The following is a 21,342-nucleotide window of genomic DNA, read 5'->3' as shown; positions in this document are numbered from 1 at the left end:
TGTTCTTTACAGCTGTTGTCCATGGACAAGGAGGCAGATTCACCGCAACAGCACCTAGATTTTTCTTCACCTTTGTAAAGTTTTTTAAGCATTTTTTTTATTTGAGCCCATTGATTTTTTTTCCCTTCAGTGTGAATAAACCTATTTGAAATGCATAAAGTTCATTTTGTCTGTTTTCCTATGCCTCATAAACCTGGGTAATAATACTGTTCAGCTGACCTCACTAATTGTCTGTTTACAGACTATCTATGCATTATGTTTGTATGTATGTAATATAGAAACCCACATTTATGTTGATCACAAACACCGCAGAGAGAATATTTGTTTTTCGCCTCTGGATTGCTAGACTTGTAAACACAAGAGCAGCTCTTGCTTCTGAATAAGCGTCTCCCGCACCAGACCAGTCACGTGATCACGTTTTATGATGGTGTAATGACGTGACTCTGACTTGGCTCCGTTTGGCTCTTGGCCTATGGAAAAGCAAACCGGTTCTTTGGAGCCACCTAGGGCTCGTTTATGCACTAGTTCGTTAAATCGTTAAGCCCAGTGCAACGCAAAATGTGTCTATTTAACGCATTTTGTGCTATCCCATTTCTGGGCTCACTCTTTGTTTGTTAACAACTAACGCAACGAAAAATGTGTTTGTGTGTTAGTTCGCTAACCCCAACGCAAAATGCATTATCCCGTTTCTGGGCTAGTTGGTTAAAAGTGTGCGCTTGCCCAGTTCCTCGCTACAGGGCTGATTTTAACATGGACCTCACAGGTCCGCATTAGAAGGTGGATGTATTCTTGTACCTTCATTTCATTTCACTTCTGTCAAGTATTTTCTTTGAAATATTATTTACATTTGAAAAAGAAGATTTTTAACACAAGTCTGACAATATATTTAATGTCAGATTTTTCCCATGGACATTTTGCACCGATAAAAACGAATTTACCGAGTGAGGACTGATCTGCTCACTGAATTTTATCCTCTACCGATTTGTGGATAAATATAGAGTTCAGGACAAAGTGTGTGTGGCTTTGAGAGATGAATGAATGAATGAATGAGAACCATATGGGGGCAGAGCCAGTGAACTGGTGCCACACACACCAGCTGGGGTGTGTGTGTCTGTGCACGCGTGTAATGAGATATGAGCATGTGGAGAGGAACGGAACAGAGTTCAGTTTTTCTATATAATCTGTTTGTCCTGTTGTTTGGTGTGGTTACGACCAACAGTGACATTTAGAGTTCTGTTAATAAAGTCACCAGTGCAGAATAACTGGGGTCATCCTTAGACATCCAGCCGGACGCACGATATACATGTGTAAATAATTCAGTTCAGTTCAGTGTGTGTGTGTGTGTGTGTGTTGGGGGAGGGTACATGCAGACAGCTGAGGGGGTCCATCTATAGTCAGATGAGGGTGAGGAGGTCCATCCAGACAGGTGAGGGCAAGGGAGGAGGTCACAGATTCAGGCTCACAGATGTCCTATAATAATTCTTCATTCTAACCATAATGCTGTCAGATGACTGGAAACAACGGGAGCGGAGGCGTTCATTCTGGGTTAAATAGTGAACGTACCTGTTTAGCGCACCCTTCAATGCAAATAGTAAGCGAACGATGGCTTAGCGAACACAGCGAGTGCAGAAACGGATTTTGCGTTTGTTAAGCCTCTGCGTTCGCCTACCCATTGTTTGCTCACTATTTGTGCTGAAGGGCACGCAAACGGCTGCATTCACTATTTGACCAAGAAGCATGCCCCAGGCTGGTCCTAGCACCGGCACCAACCTAGCACCAGGTTCTTTATGGTGGAAAAACACACTTGAAATTCTCCATGACTGCAGAATACTAGCAAACCCACGATTGTCCAGCTCAACACACGAAGAAGTCAGTAACTTCTGGGTCATACCAAATCGGATATCAAACATGTCAACATGAAACCCGACATTTAGTCCATTTGCTTATTTCCAATTTTTAATTTGTGCATTCACTTGAAATAATGAAAAACAACTTGTTTTTTTTTTTGTTTTTGATTTGTACATGAATGACAGTCATTTTTTCATTTTCCGATTGCTGATTCTCAATTGAATATGAAAAGAATGAATGATACATGGATTCTCATGTTATTTCAACTAGGATTGAAATAACATGTATCACTGCCCATCTCAGATCAATTTTATGTGTTAATTATAAAATAATCTTATTTGCTTCAAAATGCAGTGTCAATTATGTTTGACACTGCATTTATGTAAATTATGTGCTGCATTGCTTAAACAATGGCTGCCTTTACATGAAGAAAATATTAAGTGTTTCCCACTTCTCCATCTTAACAAATAGTTGCTTGTTTTTATTGCGGATTTTTTTGTTTGTGATTAGTTAAGTAATTGTGTGCTCTAGAAAATGGTAAAAATTGTATCCCGAATCCCGTTATTATTTTCAAATTCATCCCCACAAAAGCTATTCAGTTTAGTGCTGCTGGGGGAAAGAAATTGAAAATATTTACATTTAAATCAGAAACTTTTGATTTTTTTCTTTAAAAAAAAAAAATCAAACAGATTATTATTTGTCTGAATCGTTGCAGATTAATTTAATAGTTGGCAAATAATCAATTAATAGTTTCAGCTGTAGCCATTCCCATGGCTTATCAAAATGATTATTTGTGTTTACATGGAGCCATACATATAAAATACTGTTTTTTCCCCAGTTTTCAAATGTAGTGTTTTGCATTTTTGATGTTTTACTGTGTGAACCCAGCCTTCCTCTTTCATTCCTTCGAACACGTTCTTCAAAGTGATTTTTTTCACAATTTTGTTCATATCCAAAACCCTGTCAACCCTGCTATTTTTTCAGAATTTTTTTTTTGTAGGTGAGTTTCTCCTTCCATGAATAAATAGACACTTTTTTTCAGAGTATCCATCTCCACCAGTGAGCATTTTTTACTCAAATCCAGCTGATTGCAAGCAGAGTCTTTTTGACCCTTTTGAGCCATTGTCATTATGCCTCACATTAAAAACTTTTGTCACAAAATACTCATTATTTCATAGTTTAGTTTTCTGTCTTTTTCTCTACAAAAACAGTAAATACAACATGTCTGAAGACCATCTGTTTACTGATGACCATTAATCCAAAGGTTTAACGTTACCCATAAATAATTTTTGGGATAATAGATAAGTCAGGTTTCCAAAACAAATTCTTAAAAAAAAAAAAAAAGTATTACTTAAAGAATTCAACAATATAGGTTCTCAAACTATGACTCTAACACTCTGGAATCTGGATTCAGAATATCCAAACATGAAACCTGTCAAATGCAGAATACTGTCATGTTTACAATATTAGTGGAATGTTAGTGTGACTGTGCGTGTACTCATTGTTCTAAAATGTCTCCACACACACCGCAGATACCATCCTTAAGATTGCACCCAATTCTTGCTACACGTCATTGCATAATATTTTCCACTTCAGCCACCATCTACATCTATTTTAGATGTTATATTAACTTCTTGCTGCCAGTATGGAAATACTCCCTGCATGATCTGTCAAACAGGAAATGGTGGCAGGCTATAAGGACAAAATACATGTGGAAATGGAATATTCATTTTTGCTTCTTCATTACACAGAGCTGGAATGATTACAGCCTCCAGTGGAATCAAGATGACTATTCAGGGGTGTCCAATGTGAGATTCCCTGACCACCTAATTTGGAAACCAGACATCCTCCTCTACAACAGGTAGGCACTGTGAGAACAGATTTGCTGAATTGTAATTAGATATCCATGCAGTCACTTTCCTCTGCACAATATAATGGGGGGATCTAGAGATGATAATGTATGTATGAATTTCTGTTCTACAAGTTAAAGATAAAATAACATATAAATACTGTCTGAAAAAGAGGAATCATCTTCTTTTAATAAATATGACAATCATTAGAGACCCACAACTACTTTTGTCACAACTTCCAGATAATTTGTCTTTGTCTTTTCAAGTAATTTATCACCATTTATTATATTATTATTTGCACTTCTTTTCTCATCCAAACAAACCAAAAGGGATGTGATGCCTGTATGATATTACAGTCATCACCAGTTAATTTCTCAGTCAAGACTAGATTAAAGTAAACCAACTAAACCAAATGAAATACATATTTTCAAGTGAGTCAAACCACTAAAATAATATGGTAATAACATATAATGACAACTCCAAATTTTTCTCTTTGTTTTAGTGTAAAAAAGTAAAATGACATAAAAATGTTTACATTTACAAGGCAAGGCAAGGCATATTTATTTGTATAGCACAATTCATACACAGGGCAATTCACAGTGTTTTACAAAAATGGAAAAGAGACAGGTTAAAAACACACAATTACAATTAAAACATAATCAATAAAATATAAATTATAATCAATTAAAATAAAGTAAAAGAGAAGAGTACAGATGGAACCCTTTCAGTTGTTCTATGCACAGCTGAACAGAGCTGTTTTCAGCCTGGACTTAAACATAGTCAGAGTAGAGGCCTGTCTCACATCATCAGGAAGACTGTTCCAGAGTTTAGCTGCATGGAACTGAAACGCAGCTTCACTGTGTTTAGTCCTGACTCTGGACACCAGCAAAAGACCTGTCCCTGAGGTTCTCGGTCTGAGAGGGTTCATATGGGACCAACATGTTAGAGATGTACTTTGGTGCTAGACCATGGAGAGACTTATAGACCAGCAGAGCTGTTTTAAAGTCTATTCTCTGAGCCACAGGAACCCAGTGCAGAGACCTGAGCACAGGACTAATATGGTCGTACTTCCTGGTTCTAGTCAGGACCCGAGCAGCAGCGTTCTGGATGTACTGCAGCTGTCTTACAGCTCGTTTTGAGAGTCCAGTGAGAAGGCCGTTACAGTAGTCTAACCTGCAAGAGATAAATGCATGTCTAGGTCTGGTTTAGACAGTAAACCTTTGATTCTGGCAATGTTTTTGAGATGGTAAAAAGCTGATGATGTTATTGAGTTAATGTGGCTGTTAAAGTTTAGGTCGGAGTCCATTATTACCCCTAGATTTCTAACCTGATTTTTAGCTTTTAGAGTAAGAGACTCCAGATGACTGATGACACTTTTTCTGGGTTTTTGTGGCCCAAAGACAATGACTTCAGTCTTGTCTGAGTTTAGTTGGAGAAGGTTGTTTTGCATCCACACAGTGATCAGTTGGGGGGCAGTGACAGAGTGAGTCCACAGGCCCATGTTCACCTGCTGTCATTGAGATGTAAATCTGAGTGTCATCTGCATAGTTATGGTAGGACACTATTACTGTGTATTAGCTGCCCCAGGGGCAACATGTAAAGATTTAACAAGAGGGGTCCCAGGATGGACCCCTGGGGGACCCAACAGGTCACTTCCATTTGGTTTGACACACAGTTTCCGATTTGAACAAAATGAATGAATGAATGAATGAATGAATGAATGAATGTTTATTTCAGTTAAATACAAAATACAAAACACATACATATTAAAAAAACAACAAAACAAAACACCTACATATTAAAATAACAAACATAAAATTAACACATTTTGTAACTGAAAAAGGAAGAAGCTGGAGCCGGAGGCTTATTTCTGCTTCTCCTATTCACATCCTTAGTCCAAGTCCACACCTTAAGTTGCAGCAGATAAATACTTAAACTTAAATTATACTACATTCAGTGTAATAAGTTATTTTGTAATCATATTACTTTCATAGCCCTTCATAATTTGACAAATTAAATTCTTTTTGAAACTCAACAGTGAGCTACACAATTTCACTTCGTCCTTCAGTTCATTCCATAGCTTGACACCAATAACTGAAACACTGTGATATTTAACGTTTGTTCTTACAAAATAAAATAAAATACTTCCTGTCCTCAAGGTAGGACTTGAACCATTTCAGGGCAGGACCAGAGATGCCTACCCAGTCCTCTAACCTCTGTGACAAGATCACATGTTCGACTGTGTCAAATGCAGCCCTCAGATCCAGCAGGACTCAGACTGTTACTTTATCTTCGTCAGTGTTCAGACAAATGTCATTTGTCACCCTGATCAGAGCAGTCTCAGTGCTGTGATGGGGCCTGAAACCTGATTGGAAATCATCAAAGCAGTTGTTCAGTAAAAGAAAGTCAGTGAGCTGCTGGTAAACAACTTTCTCAAGGACTTTACCTAAAAATGGAAGATTTAATATGGGCCGGTAGCTGTTCAGTACTGTGGCATCAAGACTACCCTTCTTTAGGAGAGGCCTAATGACAGCAGTTTTCAAAGCCATGGGAAATGTTCCAGATTGTAGTGAAATGTTAACTAAATGAGTGAGCTGGAGTAACAAACTGCTCAGCACAGATTTTAGAAATCTAGTGGGCAACATATGGCTGAAATCAAACTGGAATGGTGTGAAGTGTGTCAGCTCTAGGTGTCTGGAAGGCTGCAGTGTTAACTGTGTTGTGGGATTAATTAATGCCCTGGACCTTGTCATTAAAGAAAATTGCAAACTCATTGAACTTTAATTTGGAAACTAGTTCTGAAGGCAATGGAGCTGGAGGGTTTGTTAACCTATGAACTGTTGCAAACAGGACATGAGAGTTGTTACTGCACTTTGCTGTCATTTCTGAAAAAATACCTCTCCCTTGTTCTATGCAAAACCTGGTTGAACACACACAACTGTTTTTTTATAAATCTCATAATGAATCTGAAGCTTAGATTTGCGCCATTTCCATTCGGCCCTCAGTCCTCCGGCTTCGTTTGTGCCCTGACCGAGTCATTATTTCTCCATGGTGCCTTCTGCCTATTTCTAACCATCCATCCATCCATCCATTCATTCATCCATCCATCCATTATCTGCCGCTTCATCCGGGGCTGGGTCACGGGGGTAACAGTCTAAGCAGGGATGCCCAGACTTCCCTCTCCCCAGACACCTCCTCCAGCTCTTCTGGGGGGACCCTGAGGCGTTTCCAGGCCAGCCGAGAGACATAGTCTCTCCAGCATGTCCTAGGTCTTACCCAAGGTCTCCTCCCGGTGGGACATGCCCAGAACACCTCCCAGGGAGGCGTCCACAGGAGGCATCTGAAACAGATGCCCAAGCCACCTCAGGTGGTCCCTCTCGATGTGGAGGAGCAGCAGCTTTACTTCGAGCTCCTCCTTGGTGACTGAGCTCCTCACCCTATCCCTAAGGGTGCACCCAGCCACCCTACGGAGGAAGCTCATTTCGGCCACTTGTATCCGGGATCTTGGTCATGACCCAAAGCTCATGACCATAGGTGAGGGTAGGAACGTAGATTGACCGATACTACCGGTAATATTTACCTATTTCTAACCATTTTAACCCTAAACAGGAGCAATAGTGTCCAGAACACTTAGTAATAATAATAATAATTACTATTATTATTATTATTTATTTGTAAAGCGCTTTCAATCAAAGTGCTGTATAGATATAAAATCAATCACAATAAAACATAAAAGCTAAAAACATTAACAGTAAAAGCACATCAAGACATATAACACAGAGTAAACAAGTGGGTCTTGAGCTTTGCTTTAAAAACATCCACAGAGCATGCATGCCTTATGTCCAGAGGAAGACTGTTCCAAAGTGTTGGCGCACGGAAAGAAAAGGCTCGCTCACCGACAGTCTTTTTCCTGACTTTAGGCACAGTCAGGAGTCCAGATCATTGTGAGCGAAGGGCACAAGAAGGTGCATACAGTCTAACCAGCTCCGTCAAGTAAGAAGGTGCTGCTCCATTTAAACTTTTATAAGTCAATAAAAGCACCTTAAAATCAGCACGAACCTGACATGGAGGCCAGTGAAGATAGGCCAACACTGGGGTAATATGATCATATTTCCCAGCTCCAGTCAGAACCCGAGCTGCAGCATTTTGCACCATCTGCAGGACTTGGAAACTTTTTTTAGGTAATCCTGAAAGAAGAGCATTACAATAGTCCAAACGAGATGTTACGAAAGCGTGAATGAGGACTTCAGCATCTTTGTCACTCAGGATTGGCCTGATCTTAGCAATCCTTCGAAGATGAAAAAATGATATTCAAGTCACCTCCTTGATATGCTTATCAAAAGCAAGTGACTGGTCAAATATGACACCAAGGTTTTTCATCTTGTCTCTGCCAAGAACAACACAGTTATCAAGAGACAAAGAAACATTATTGAATAAATTTTGCAATTTCTGTGGTCCAATGATCATCATTTCAGTCTTTGCAGAGTTCAGGAAAAGGAAATTTTCAGAGAGCCAATCCCTAACAGCTGAAAGACAACCCTCGATTTTTGACAGGTTAGGCCTATTTTCACATGTTAAAGGCATGTACAATTGCAAATCATCTGCATAACAGTGAAAATCAATTTCCAAGGAATGTAATAATTTACCAAGTGTCAGGATCTGTGCCTGTGTGACTCTCAGCTCCTCCCTCTTGGTCATGGATCTGTGCCTGTGTGACTCTCAGCTCCTCCCTTTTGGTCATGGTCTGTGTGACCCTCAGCTCCTCCTTCTCATAATCATCATCATCAGACTCACCTGCTGGCGCTGCGTGGCTGCAGCCAATTACCTCCAGCCTATTGAAGGCTTTGGTTTGCAGCCATGCAGCGCTGGTCCATTTCTCTTCTCTCTATTCTTCTTCACTTCGTTCCATAACCCGGACACTTGTTCAACTCCTCTACGGACTCTAACCCAGGTTTTGTGTGGTTTTGTTTTTAGGGACTCTGATTTAGTTTTTGTGTTAGGTTTTCTGTGTTTTCAGTTGTTTGGTTTTCATTTTTGTTAAATAAACTTGTTATTTTTTCCCATCAGTACCATGCATTTGAGTCCTCTCTTTTCCCCCCGTTGTGACACCAAGTGGTGCAAGATACAATGAGAAAAGCAGAGGACCCAGAACAGAACCCTGAGGAACCCCATGCTTCACTTAGAACACAAGAAGAATATGAGTTCAACAGACTGTCAACATTAGAATATGAGGTGTTTTTAAACCTAATCATCTCCATAAACAGTGAGCCTGTGCTGTCATTAATGTGTCTCCGAACAACTGCACGTCCTGCCGTTGATTTGGGAATTACTGACATTTCAAAGAAGACACAGAAATGATCAGCAACATCAAAGCAACATCAACCACACTGACATTTGAAATATTCACCCCCATAGTAATGAGCAGGTCCAGAGTGTGCCCTCTGCTGTGGGTGGGCTCACTCACATGCCAAATTAAACCAAAGGTTTCAAGGACAGCACAGAGTTCTTTAGCATTTCTGTCACACACATTATCCACATGTACGTTCACATCTGCTGTAATGATAATACAGTCAAACCTCTGTGCACACAACTGAAAGCATCTCAGTAAAATCATCAATAAAACTTTGACACTGTTGGGGAGGCCTATATATCAGTCCCTCCAGGAATTCACAATGTTACGATCGCAACTATTAACACAAATTCAACCAATCACCGCGAATTCTGCGAGGCGCTGAAATTTCATCCAATCACCGTGAATTTTCCGCAAATTTGACTGATCACCTTAGCCCCTTTTCGCCCACCCCCTCTACATGACATGTACGTCATCACATTTACTTCCTTGGTGACAATTGAGAAGATGAAGACGTGCGATTCAAAACACTCACATTTACAGACAAATATCACTGCCAAAGTTCGTCCAAGTCACTCTCCAGATGTGTTTCACAAAAGTGGGAGTATACTGTTCTGCACTGCCTGCAATATTATGGTGGAACATGAACGAAAGTCGCCGCTCTACAGACACTTTTCAACCGCAAAACATGCAAGGAGAACGGCTGAAACTGGAAGAGGGCAGATGAGACAAGTCCCAATGACAGAGGCTGTTGCATCCAGAACAATAGCAGGAGCTGAAAGGATCAAGGTTAGCGCAGATATACTCTTTAAGGCAATATAGGCGAAGAATAAATGAGTTGTGGAGGCATGCTTTCCTTTCTGTGTATTGTGTGTGTGTGTGCGTGAGGGAGTGCGAGCACAAGTCTGTGTGTGGAGTTAAAATACGAGCTTGCAAAGAAAAATAGTCGTTAAACTCGGTGTTAATATTAATGTTTACTCTTATGTGTTAGAAAGCAACCCAAGGTTGGCTGCCAATGTGTGCCTTTCTCTCTCTGTGTGTGTATGTGTGTCTCTGTGTGTGCATGTGTCTCTCTATGTGTGCACATGTCTCTGTGTGTGCATGTCAGTCTCTGTGTGTGCATGTGTGTCTCTTGTTGTAGAAATGTTCAACTGACCACTCAAAGAAGAGGAGAGAAAGTTAGAGTTAAAATAAATGATCATTTATTTGAGAAGCCATTCACAGAGAAGCTCTGTAAGTGAGTCTGATTAAACAAGAGAAAACTAAAGATTATATAGAACCAAATCCAACCCCCTCAAACCATGATGTCATCCCTTACATACATCGTACCACTCCATACTACTCCTTCTCTGCTCTGTGAAAAGGTCATGATGACCTCTTCACCCTAACTTTGCTTGGATCCTATCTGGAGTGCAGGTGCCATCCTCTATCTACACATTCAGACATTTAGGTGTTTGGGTTTCCAATCAAGGCAAGAACTCCCTTCTTGGGTCAGGATGTTACACAGTTGTAAATATCACACATAGAGACATATGACATGAATAATGACTCAGCAATAAAGAAGATGTACCAGGCCATGACAACAGTATAGAAGTAAATTTTCCACCACACTCTATGTGCATGTGTGTCTCTGTGTGTGCATGTGTGTCTCTATGTGCATGTCAGTCTCTGTGTGTGCATGTAATGCATCTTATCTTAATCCTAAATATGCTACTATATCATTAAGGAAGCAAAAGTCATGTGTTATTGGGGGGGGGGGGGCTTAATATCAAATACCACATTAGCCCTGATTTTCTAATGCAACAAGATGTTCTAAGCACTCCTGTGTAATTTTTTTTTTTTAATTTTCATCCAAAAACCCCCCCTACCCTGAAAATTACTTTTTTAACTCTGAAAATTGCAACTTTCACAGGTTCTCCACTCTTTTGTCCAGTGCAATGTATAAATATGTTCATGATGGGCCATTTAATGATCTTATAAGTGCCATACTGTATTGTAAGAGTACTTTGTACAATGAAAAGTCTAATGTCAAGGTCATGCTGTAGGTTTAAGGTTGTAGGTTTAAGGTCACCAAAATGCCTAGTTTTTTTTTTTAAAAATTCATACCATTCCGGCATTTATCAAATATGTCCTAAGTTCTCTTCCCTCTGGTTTCCTGGTGGGATCCCCCAAGGCCTTTGGCCCTTTCAAAGCCACATTAGAGACAAAATATTGCAACATTAACATTCCATTTGAATTTGCCGCCATTAGTGTGGCGGGAAACACTAGCACACATTTAGGCAGGAATCACTAACACTTCATTCATTTTCTGAACCCGCTTTATCCTCACTAGGTCACTTGGAGCCTATCCCAGCTACTTACAGGCGAAGGCGGGGTTCATCCTGGACATTTCGCCAGTTCGTCAGAGGGCTGAATATATAGAGACAAACAATCACTGTCACATTCACGTCTATGGGTGATTTAGATTAACCAATTAACCTATCAGTGCATGTGTTTGGATGGTGGGAGGAGCCAGAGTACCCAGAGAGAACCCACGCAGACATGGGGAGAACATGCAAACTCCACACAGAAAGGTCCCACCCCCATGAACTGGTGTTGGAATCAAACCCAGGACCTTCTGTCTGTGAGGCACCAGTGTTATCCACTGCACCACTGTGTCACCCAAAACGGAACATATACATGTAAATTGCAAAGTCATGTGAAATTACACTTTGTTATTTTTGACATGTCTATATGAATAATACATTGAGTAAATAGTTCTGTTTAATGTATCTTATTGAAAGGAAGTTGTTTGTGGTCAGTAGATGTGTTATGCGGATAGAACCTGAGCCCAACATTTTGAAGAACCCACATTAACAGCTTAATTCCATGAAATATGCATTTTTGACCATTTGGGTGACCTTTGACTTATAATTTGACCTTGACACTACACCTTTTGAAGTGCAAGGCACTCTTAAGACATGACATGTCTCACAAAAAAACATTTAAGGGCCCAGCATGAGCAGATTGTTACACTGTATTTTATCAAAAGTGAAGAAGGTTTGAAAGTTGCAAAAAACAAAAAAACAAAACATGTTTTCGAGGTTGAAAAAGTCATTCTTGGGAGGGGGGGTTGGATGAAAATTAAAAAAAAAAAAAAAATTACACAGGAGTGCTTAGAACATCTTGTTGCATCGGAAAATCAGGGCTAAAGTTGAATCTGAAAATTTTCCTGAAATAAGCCCCCCCCAGTGTTATGTTGTATAAATGTGAGATGAGGGTCGGATTTAATAAATTTTCTTCTTCCCATTCCTTTTTGAGCAGTACATATTGAATGTATTTTATTAATACTAGTGTACATGGCAATTGCTTTTTGTCTTGATCATCTTTATTAATGTATTTGCTCTGATATTAGTTCCTTGTACACAAAAAATGTTTAATTTTTTTCTTCTGCTCAAAACAAATAAATGAATGAATGAAAAAAAAGCTTGTTTTGTTTGAAGTCATTGCTTCCTGGTGCTTTTTAAGGCTAAAAACTCAAAAAAAGACTCTTCTAGCTATTTTGAAAATGCCCATGTTCCTGTGACTTTAATAAAAGGAGTCTCAAATCATCGCAACTTTCACTGCAATTTTTTGGAAAAACTGCCGCAAAATCAGGCATTTTAGGCCACAACCATAAAAAATAAAAATAGGACCAATGGCCATGTAGCTTACCAGCCAAATTAAAAGCTTTGGGAAATGTATCCAGATGCCATTTGTTATCACCCAGTTATGTGTATTTATTATATTACAGAAATAGCCCATGTTTTGGTCATATTCCAATCAGATCTGTAAAAAATTCAAATTCCAACTTGATATCATTGATACTTACTGATTTATTGTATCAATCCACTTTCTACCTGCTATAATGGGAAAATTTTTCAAAGTCGCACCAAATCCAGAATCAGATCCGGATTGAGAAAATTGCAATACTTTGTGTTGACATCATCATAAAGAAGCTGTATACCAAGTTTGAAGTCAATCAGAACTGTAGTTTCGGAAAAAAAGGACGATTGAAATGTTTTCCCCATAAGAGCCCATGTTAAATTTTCCGTAAGTTCCCGGATCCAGAAGAAGATCCTGATCAGCATGTGGCCATTATGTTTTGGTCATCTCCCCATCATGGCTGTACTGTAGAAATTTCAACTTGATATCATTTATATTTACTGAGTTATTGCATCGATCCACTTCCTATCTGTTATAATGGGGAAATTTTTCAAAGTCCACCTAATCCAGAATCAGATCCGGATCCAAATAATTTCACTAACGTTTGTTGACATCATCATAAGGAAGCTGTATACCAAGTTTGAAGTCAATGGGAATTGTAGTTTGGGAGAAGAAGACGATTGAAATTTTTGTAACAGATGACAGACGATGACAGACGACAATGACAAACGACGATGACGACGACAGATGACAACGCCGGATGATGCATGACGACAATAGCTTACAGCCTGTCCACTGGTAAGCTAAAAAGCCCGCAAAATCCGGGAGGGACTGGTATATGATTACATAGAGTATGGAAGGAGATACATTTAGCTCCATTTTAGAATCAAAAGATAAAAACACCCCAACTGACAGCTTATGGGTAACTATATCATCTCTAAATAATGTACCTTAGACACATCTCCACCTTGTTTGTTTTCTCGTATTTCTGATACACATAGTTGCAAAGTTAGTTGGGGGTGGATTCAATCAGAACTTCAATCAGAACTGCTGAATGAACAACTACAGGCCGATATCAAATCTTCCTTTTTTAGGTAAAATCATTGAAAAGGCTGTGTCCCAACAGCTAAATTACTTCTTAACAGTCAACAGCTGCTTTAACGTCTTTCAGTCAGGTTGTAGACCACATCACAGCACTGAGACAGCTCTGCTCAAAGTATTTAAACACAGATCATGGCAGATCATCAGTTTTAGTGTTACTGGACCTCAGTGCTGAATCTGACACAGTCGACCATGATATATTACTTGATCGACTGGAAAATTGGGTGGGACTATCTGGCACAGTTCTTGATTGGTTTGCATCCTACTTAAAGGGCAGGGATTATTTTGTGTCAATAGGTAACTTTAAATCTGAGCAGACCAAAATTACAGGTGGAGTCCCCCAAGGCTCCATCCTGGGGCCCCTTCTGTTCAACATCTACATGCTTCCACTTGCTCAGATCACAGAAAAAAAACAAAACAGATTACCATAACTATGCAGATGACACACAGCTCTACATTTCAATGTCCCCAGGTGACCATAGCCCATACAAGCACTGGGTAAATGCATGGAGCAAATATCTGAATGGATGGGCCATAATTTTCTTCAGTTAAAAGGAGAAAAACTGAGGTAGTCGTTTTTGGACCCAAGGAGGACCGTCTTAAAATCAGCATGCAGCTCCAGTCACTTCAGTTAAAAACCTCACACCAGGCTAGGAATTTGGGTGTTATCATGGATTCAGACCTGAGTTTTAAAAACCACATACAAACAATTACAAAGTCAGCTTACTATCACCTCAAGAACATTTCTAGGATTAAAGGACTGACATCGCAGCAGGACCTTGAAAACTTGTCCATGCATTTATCTTTAGTTGAGTTGACTACTGTAACAGTATCTTCTCTGGTCTGCCGAAAAAGTCTATCCGACAACTGCAACTGATCCAGAATGCTGCTGCTCGAGTCCTCACTCAGACCAAGAGAGTGGACCACATCAGTCCAGTTCTGAGGTCTCTACACTGGCTCCATGTCTCTCAGAGAATAGACTTTAAAATTCTCTTACTAGCATATAAAGCACTGAATGGTTTAGGCCCAAAATACATCAGAAACCTTCTAGTCCAGTATGAACCATCCAGACCACTCAGGTCATCTGGTGCAGGTCTGCTCTGTGTTCCAAAAGTCAGAACTAAACATGGAGAATCAGCGTTCAGTTTCTATGCTCCGTATATCTGGAACAAACTACCAGAAAATATCAGGTCTGCTGAGTCTGAGTTCTTTTAAGTCAAGGTTAAAGACTCACCTGTTCACTGCTGCCTTTGACTAAAAGGCTTTTGACTTTTTAAATTTTATATTCTCTTTGAAACTCTGCACTGCAACTCTTACTTTAATATGTGTGTGTTTTATTTTTATTTTATGTTTTTTGATTTTATGTGTTGTTTTCTTACTTGCTGTTTTAATCACCTTTTACATGTTTCTTTTATAATGTTTTAAATGTGTTTCTTTTTGTTTCTTTTATTTCAATGTCCTGTGTGAAGCACCTTGAATTTCCTTGTTGCTGAAATGTGCTACACAAATAAACTTGCCTTGCCTTTCCTCGCTTTACCCATCTTGCTATCAAGCCAATGTCACAGTTAAAAACATTAAATCAAGATTAGATGAGGAAATAAAATTAATTAAAAATGATTTGTTATGCAAAGATCGCAAAGATTGAGCACAGCAAGTTTCAGATTAGTTTTAGTGGGACCAGTTCTTATCTGACTGCAAGGAATTTGGGTTGAGTGGGAGGTGTTTGGGTGGGTGCAGAAGGTGAAGTGGAGTTCTTGGGGGGCAACAAAGGTAACGTCTGGAGAAGCGCACAGTTTTGTAGTACCCATGGTGATCTTGTGATGTGTGGAGTAAGTGGAACCATCTTTATTCCTGTTTTCACCAAGTTTTCAAGGTGATTAGGTAAGCCCATTGGTGAAGGAGGAGACAAAAAGGACAGTGATGATTTTGCAGATGGTGTGGATGTGGCAGGTGGGTCCCAGGGGTAGGGGCTCCTACAAAAATGCTGGAACTGAAGAAGCTGCTGGAGCTGAAGTTGTGGATGCAGCAGCTGGGGTCTCAAGCTGCTGTAGCTGAATCCTTAGCTGGGTCCTTGACTGGCAAGGCAGAAGTACCTGTCTCATTCCTCTTTTTTCTCGTTGGCTCCTTGAGATCCTGTCCAGGTCCATTCTGATGCTTCAGAGCGTGGAGGAGGTTGTCCAACAACCGTCTCACTCCACCTCTGGCCAGGTGCGGGCCCTTTCCCTTAAACAGATCATCCCATTACCAAAACAGAGTAAAGTTATCAATAAAATGTATTCCTCTGGACTCACAGAGCTTGGATAGCCATGTGTTCAGCTGCAGCAGCTGGCTGAATTTGTTTACCCTCCCATTGATGTTGGGCAAACTGTCCTTTAACAAAAAATGTGAACCTGAACATGTATGAACAACCTGAAATGTCTTCGAAGTAAGTGCAATTTTAACAACATTATGCTTGTTACTAAATGTTTTGTGTATTTGTAGATCCACTATGATCTGTAAATTGGGATGCACATGTGCAAATGACAAACTGAGGCATAATATTGTCTCAGCCTGCTTTGCTGCTTGGTCTCCTCCCTCACCTTGTCACACCGCATCAGCCACATCAGTTTCACCTGTGACACCCAAATGCTGTCCTCTCCCTCACCTTGCCTACCTCATCAGCCAAATGTTTTCCACGTGGTGTTCAAATGTATGCTTAATGTAACCCACGTGATAAACCTGCGCACATATCACTTTAATTCATGTCTTCCTCCGGTGAGTGTGGTTATAATCTTGCGGTGTTTCCATTATCACTCGCAAGACGGTCATGTGGGTCGGTGTGGCCAATCGGTGTTGGCGTGGAAGACGTCATGCGGTCACAAGACAGGGTATATCCAATCGCGCTTCAGTTATGTGACGGGGCGTAACCAATCATGGCTCACATATACGTGTGGTAGTTTAGCTCAGGTGTAGTGAAGACGCCACAAGAGAAGCATGCTGAAGGTTGGTTTGAACACACTTTTCACTTCTTTTATAACCACAAGTGAGTTAATACTCAGTGTAAATATTGTGGTGTTTAGGAGCCGTCCACTGAGACCCAAGCTGCGTTAAACGGACTGGTATGACCAAAGTTATCACTCGAATTGGTGAGATGACGGTGCGCTAGCTTAGCCGCGGCTAATTAATTCATTTGGATGTGGTTAGCCGGGTGTTCTGCTGCCGCTTCCATACTAAGTGTACCTCAAACTTAATGTCCATCCTTGTTTAACTTGAGTTGTGACACTGACTTATTATTTATTGCATTAATGATAGGAACGAATTAATGAATAATATTGTGTATTATTTATTTTCATGACATCGACTTATTCAACTGTATTAATTAATGATTTGATCAATGCATGAATTGATAATTGTGTATTATTTTCATCACTTAATTAACAGTATTAATGATCTGATTAATGCATGGATTGATGATTAATTAATTGTGTATGCCATTTATTTTAAAATACGGTTGATGTATATTCATTGGATGAATGAATACACTATTGATTGAATTTGACTTAGTAATTAATACAGCTGGTGGTATTCCAGTGTGTGTGTGCACACTGGATTTAACCTGTTTGCCTGTTCAGTAATTGAATCCTGTTCTCAATACAGGCCAGGTTTTTGTGATTATTCTATTCGATGGCAAGCTAATGAACCAGTCTTTGAGCCTAGCCCACAAACTCAACGATTGCCCAGGACTTCTGGGCTCACCTCTGAGCTGCTCCACACCAAGATTACCAAGCAATCTAGTTGTGTGCCACTCTCTGAGTGTGGATCCAGTTTAGGAAAGCCTTTGGCCACAAAGATTTCTCATGTCTTAGCCCAATTGCCTCTAACCACCTGTTTTCCCCCTCACAGATTGACTAAATTTTTTTTTTATTTGGCCTAATAAAGGCATTAGGTGGTTTAGAGACCTGTTCATGGATGGCTGCTTTGTCTCCTTTCAACAACTGTCTGAGAAATACAACCTGCCTAAGTCACACTTCTTCCGGTACCTTGAGGTCAGGCAATATACGCATATAACCCTGCCTTGTTTTCCTACAGAACCTGCCACTAATCTGATTGACACTATTCTGACCCTTCATCCTCTGGCTAAAGGTGCCGTGTCCAAATTATATAGCAGTATTTTGATGTTGAAATGTACACCTCTAGACAGAGTTAGGGCAGCTTGGGAGGAGGACCTGGGACATACACTACCGGTCAAAAGTTTTAGAACACCCCAATTTTTCCAGTTTTGTATTGAAATTCAAGCAGTTCAAGTCCAATGAACATCTTGAATTGGTACAAAAGTAAGCGGTGAACTCCCAGAGGTAAAAAAAACAAAGGTGAGGTTAAACTAAACTGAAAAATAATGTACATTTCAGAATTATACAAAAATGCGAACAAGAAATGGGTTAATAACTTACAGCAGTTCTGCAGCAATGGAGGTTGATCAAGCCTCAAAAGTTGGGGCTACCAATTCCTACAGGTGTCCTAACATTTCTGAATTCCTTCCAACACCCTCTGTCTGCATAAAAGTAGTGTTTGAACACACTTTGGTACCATACCATTGTGAGCATTATTTGAACAGTATTGTACAGCAGAAAGTAGTGTGTTACTATAAAAATGGTGAGGAAAAGGCAATTAACAATAGGAGAGAGACAGACCATCATAACACTTAAAAATACAGGTCTTTCCTACAGAGAAATTGCCAAGAAAGTCAAGGTGTCAGTAAGTCCAGTTTCATTCACCATCAAAAGGCACTCAGAAACTATGGGAAATGCTGACAGGAAGAGGTCTGGCAGACTCAAAGCCACAACAGAATCAGAAGACAAGTTTCTTTGAGTCAACAGCTTGCGTGATAGGCGACTCACAGAACAACAGCTTCAAGCAAAGCTCAATAGTGGTCGTAGTAAGCAAGTCTCAGTTTCAACTGTGAAGAGAAGATCTCCTGTTGCTGGTAGTGGACAGGTAGTGTATATCTGACAAAACATGGGATACTGCTCTTCTCTCAATACATAAATCCTCACTATGTGTAAAACATTGCCTTCTGCAATTTAAATTGGTCCACAGGGCCCACATGTCAAAGATTAAAGTAGCCAGCTTTTACCCCAGTATAACTCCCACCTGTGACAATTGCAAAAGTGAAGATGCCACTCTGACTCACAATACTGCCAATGCCCTCCACTTCAAAAATTTTGGAAAGATGTTTTTCAGACACTGTCAAAAAATTTGAATAAAACTCTGGACCCAAACCCTATTGTTGCCTTGCCTGGTGTGCCTGGTGGGGATGGCCCGAACTTAACATTTGCTGCTATGGTTACCTTTGCTTAGTTGTTGGCCAGACATGCAGTTTTGCTTAACTGGAAGGGCGCAGCCCTGTCCAGCCTCAGACAATGGCTCCGTGACATGTCTCAACCTGGAGATGCTGCATGCTTCCCTTGGTGGCTCAACCAAAAAGTTCTTTGGAATTTGGCAACCTTTCTTATGTCCTTTCTTGTCTTATTTTCACAACACTCAAACATCAGGTTAAACTGAGTTCCAACTTGGTCTAGTGACTCATACAACACTGACTGGCTCTGTGGGGCTGACCCCACTCCTTACTAAATGATGAATGCAATGACTTAGTGGGTGGGGTGGGCAAACATGTCTTCCTAACTGGATCCTGACTTTTCAACCATGTTAAGCTCACAAACTGTTTACTTTTTTTTGTGTATCTGTACATTTATGTGAAAAGTGACGACCTAACCCAACTGTTTTTCTTCTCCTTTTTGTATTTTTTCTGAAAACACAATAAAAATTATTTGAAATATAAAGGGAGTGAATTGTGGGTAACAGGGAGGATTAGTCAAACCTCTGAATAATCATCTCCAGAGAAACTGCTTCATTTGTGCATCTTTGTGTGCTGTTTACCTAAGCTGGAGAAATATTTGTCTGTCCACCACATCTGTTCCTCTCACTGTTTGTAGTTCATCCCAATTCGTGGCATATTCTTGTAATTAATTCCTCTCAATGTTGGATGAGCACATGGATTTCTTATGCTGCATTTCCACTACGTGGAACTGGCTTGACTCGGCTCGGCTCAACTTGACTTGGGTACCTGGTCCTATTCCTGGAGACCGTTTCCATTACAGGATACTACAGACTTTAGAGTACCTGGACGTCATAGCGATGTGGCGCATTACTTCTGTGTCATCCGCTCAGAGAGTTGCTGATAAACTCGTTCGTTGCGTGTTGTCTCATCAGGCTCACACTGAATTTTTACACCTGAACCTCCTCGACAAACCATGGTGTAGTTTTGCGGGCTGTTATCATGTGGATTAACCTACCGCTATCTTTACTGTAAACTTCCGCATCTGTTTTTTGTAAAACGGCGGGTCACAGAGACGACTCTCTGACTAATCAGTGGTCTGCAGTGTTTATACATCACGTTTTAATATCTGGTCCCCAGTCCTGGAACCTCGGCGGACGTAATACCAAAAAACTAGTACCGGGTACCAGATTCCAGGCCCTTTTTCGTAATGGAAAAACAAAAAGGCCGAGCCGAGCCAAGCCTTAGTGTGTTTCTTTCTACTTTACTTACAGATAATTCAGTTGCAGAAAAGTTATTCTATGTTTGCTCCACAGTGCAGATGAAAGATTCGAGGCCACTTTCCACACCAAGATTGTGGTCGACTCCATGGGTCATTGTTCCTACATCCCACCAGGTAAGAGTCATCCTATAAACTGTCACATTTTAGCATCAGATAAAATTACATATTTACTTGTGAAGTGTCATTTACATTGTAGCTGTGTTACTAGAATTGTATGACACATCTGTGCGGTCAACAGCAGACCCAGATTTCTTTTGAGGTCGCACCTTTTGGACACCATTGACTGACGGTAACACTTAATTTAGAACAGAATAAATAGTATATCTTTATTGCCATTGTAACAAGTTCAAAGAAATTAAAAGTGCCATCCGATGTGTGCATCATATAGAACCTACTATAAAAACGGAAATACTAATAAAAGCAGCAAAAAAAAAAAAAAAACACAATGCATACATTCTGTCATTGCACTGATTCCTTAAACCATATTGCACATCAGATGTCTTTTTTCTGCATTCTGGTGACAGCTGTTGGGTAAACAACTGCTCTTAAATCTGTTTGTCCTTGTCTTTATATTGTTTAGATAAGAATTTGCCATGATTCAAGTGGATACAGTGTTGGAAGTAATTAAAAGATCACCTCAGCCTTAGCATTTTCTCGACAAAGCCCCAAAAATGTTTGACTTTTGAACTTAATAAACAAATTGTATGTGGATCAAATGACAAGTCATGACAAGTAACATAAATTGACAGAATCTGATGGTAATGTTGAAACAGTTGTAGCGGAAAGTGAGCAGTATGTCACAGCATCACAGTCAGGTTAGACAAAAACGTACTTTTTAATAAGTACCAGCCATGGGCCCCAGGTGTTGGGAGTGTAACCAACCCCACAGAACAGTGTGCTAGATAAGTCTGTA

At 40.0% G+C, this 21,342-nt stretch overlaps 1 protein-coding gene across 1 annotated transcript in view; it reads left to right on the top strand.

Moving 5' to 3' along the window:
* The window catches only part of LOC115412256 (neuronal acetylcholine receptor subunit alpha-7-like), a 107,983-nt gene that overhangs the window by 34,821 nt on the left and 51,820 nt on the right, over positions 1–21,342 (top strand). The window contains exons 4-5 of the mRNA XM_030124659.1: positions 3,600–3,709; positions 20,464–20,543. Of these exons, the coding sequence (XP_029980519.1) occupies positions 3,600–3,709; positions 20,464–20,543 (190 nt within the window). The remainder of the gene's footprint in view (positions 1–3,599; positions 3,710–20,463; positions 20,544–21,342) is intronic.

This window comes from Sphaeramia orbicularis, chromosome 3 (genome assembly GCF_902148855.1).
Source record: "Sphaeramia orbicularis chromosome 3, fSphaOr1.1, whole genome shotgun sequence".
Classification (NCBI taxonomy): Eukaryota; Metazoa; Chordata; class Actinopteri; order Kurtiformes; family Apogonidae; genus Sphaeramia; species Sphaeramia orbicularis.
The sequence above is the reverse complement of the archived record's forward strand: the minus strand, read 5'-3'. Positions and strand labels throughout refer to the sequence as shown.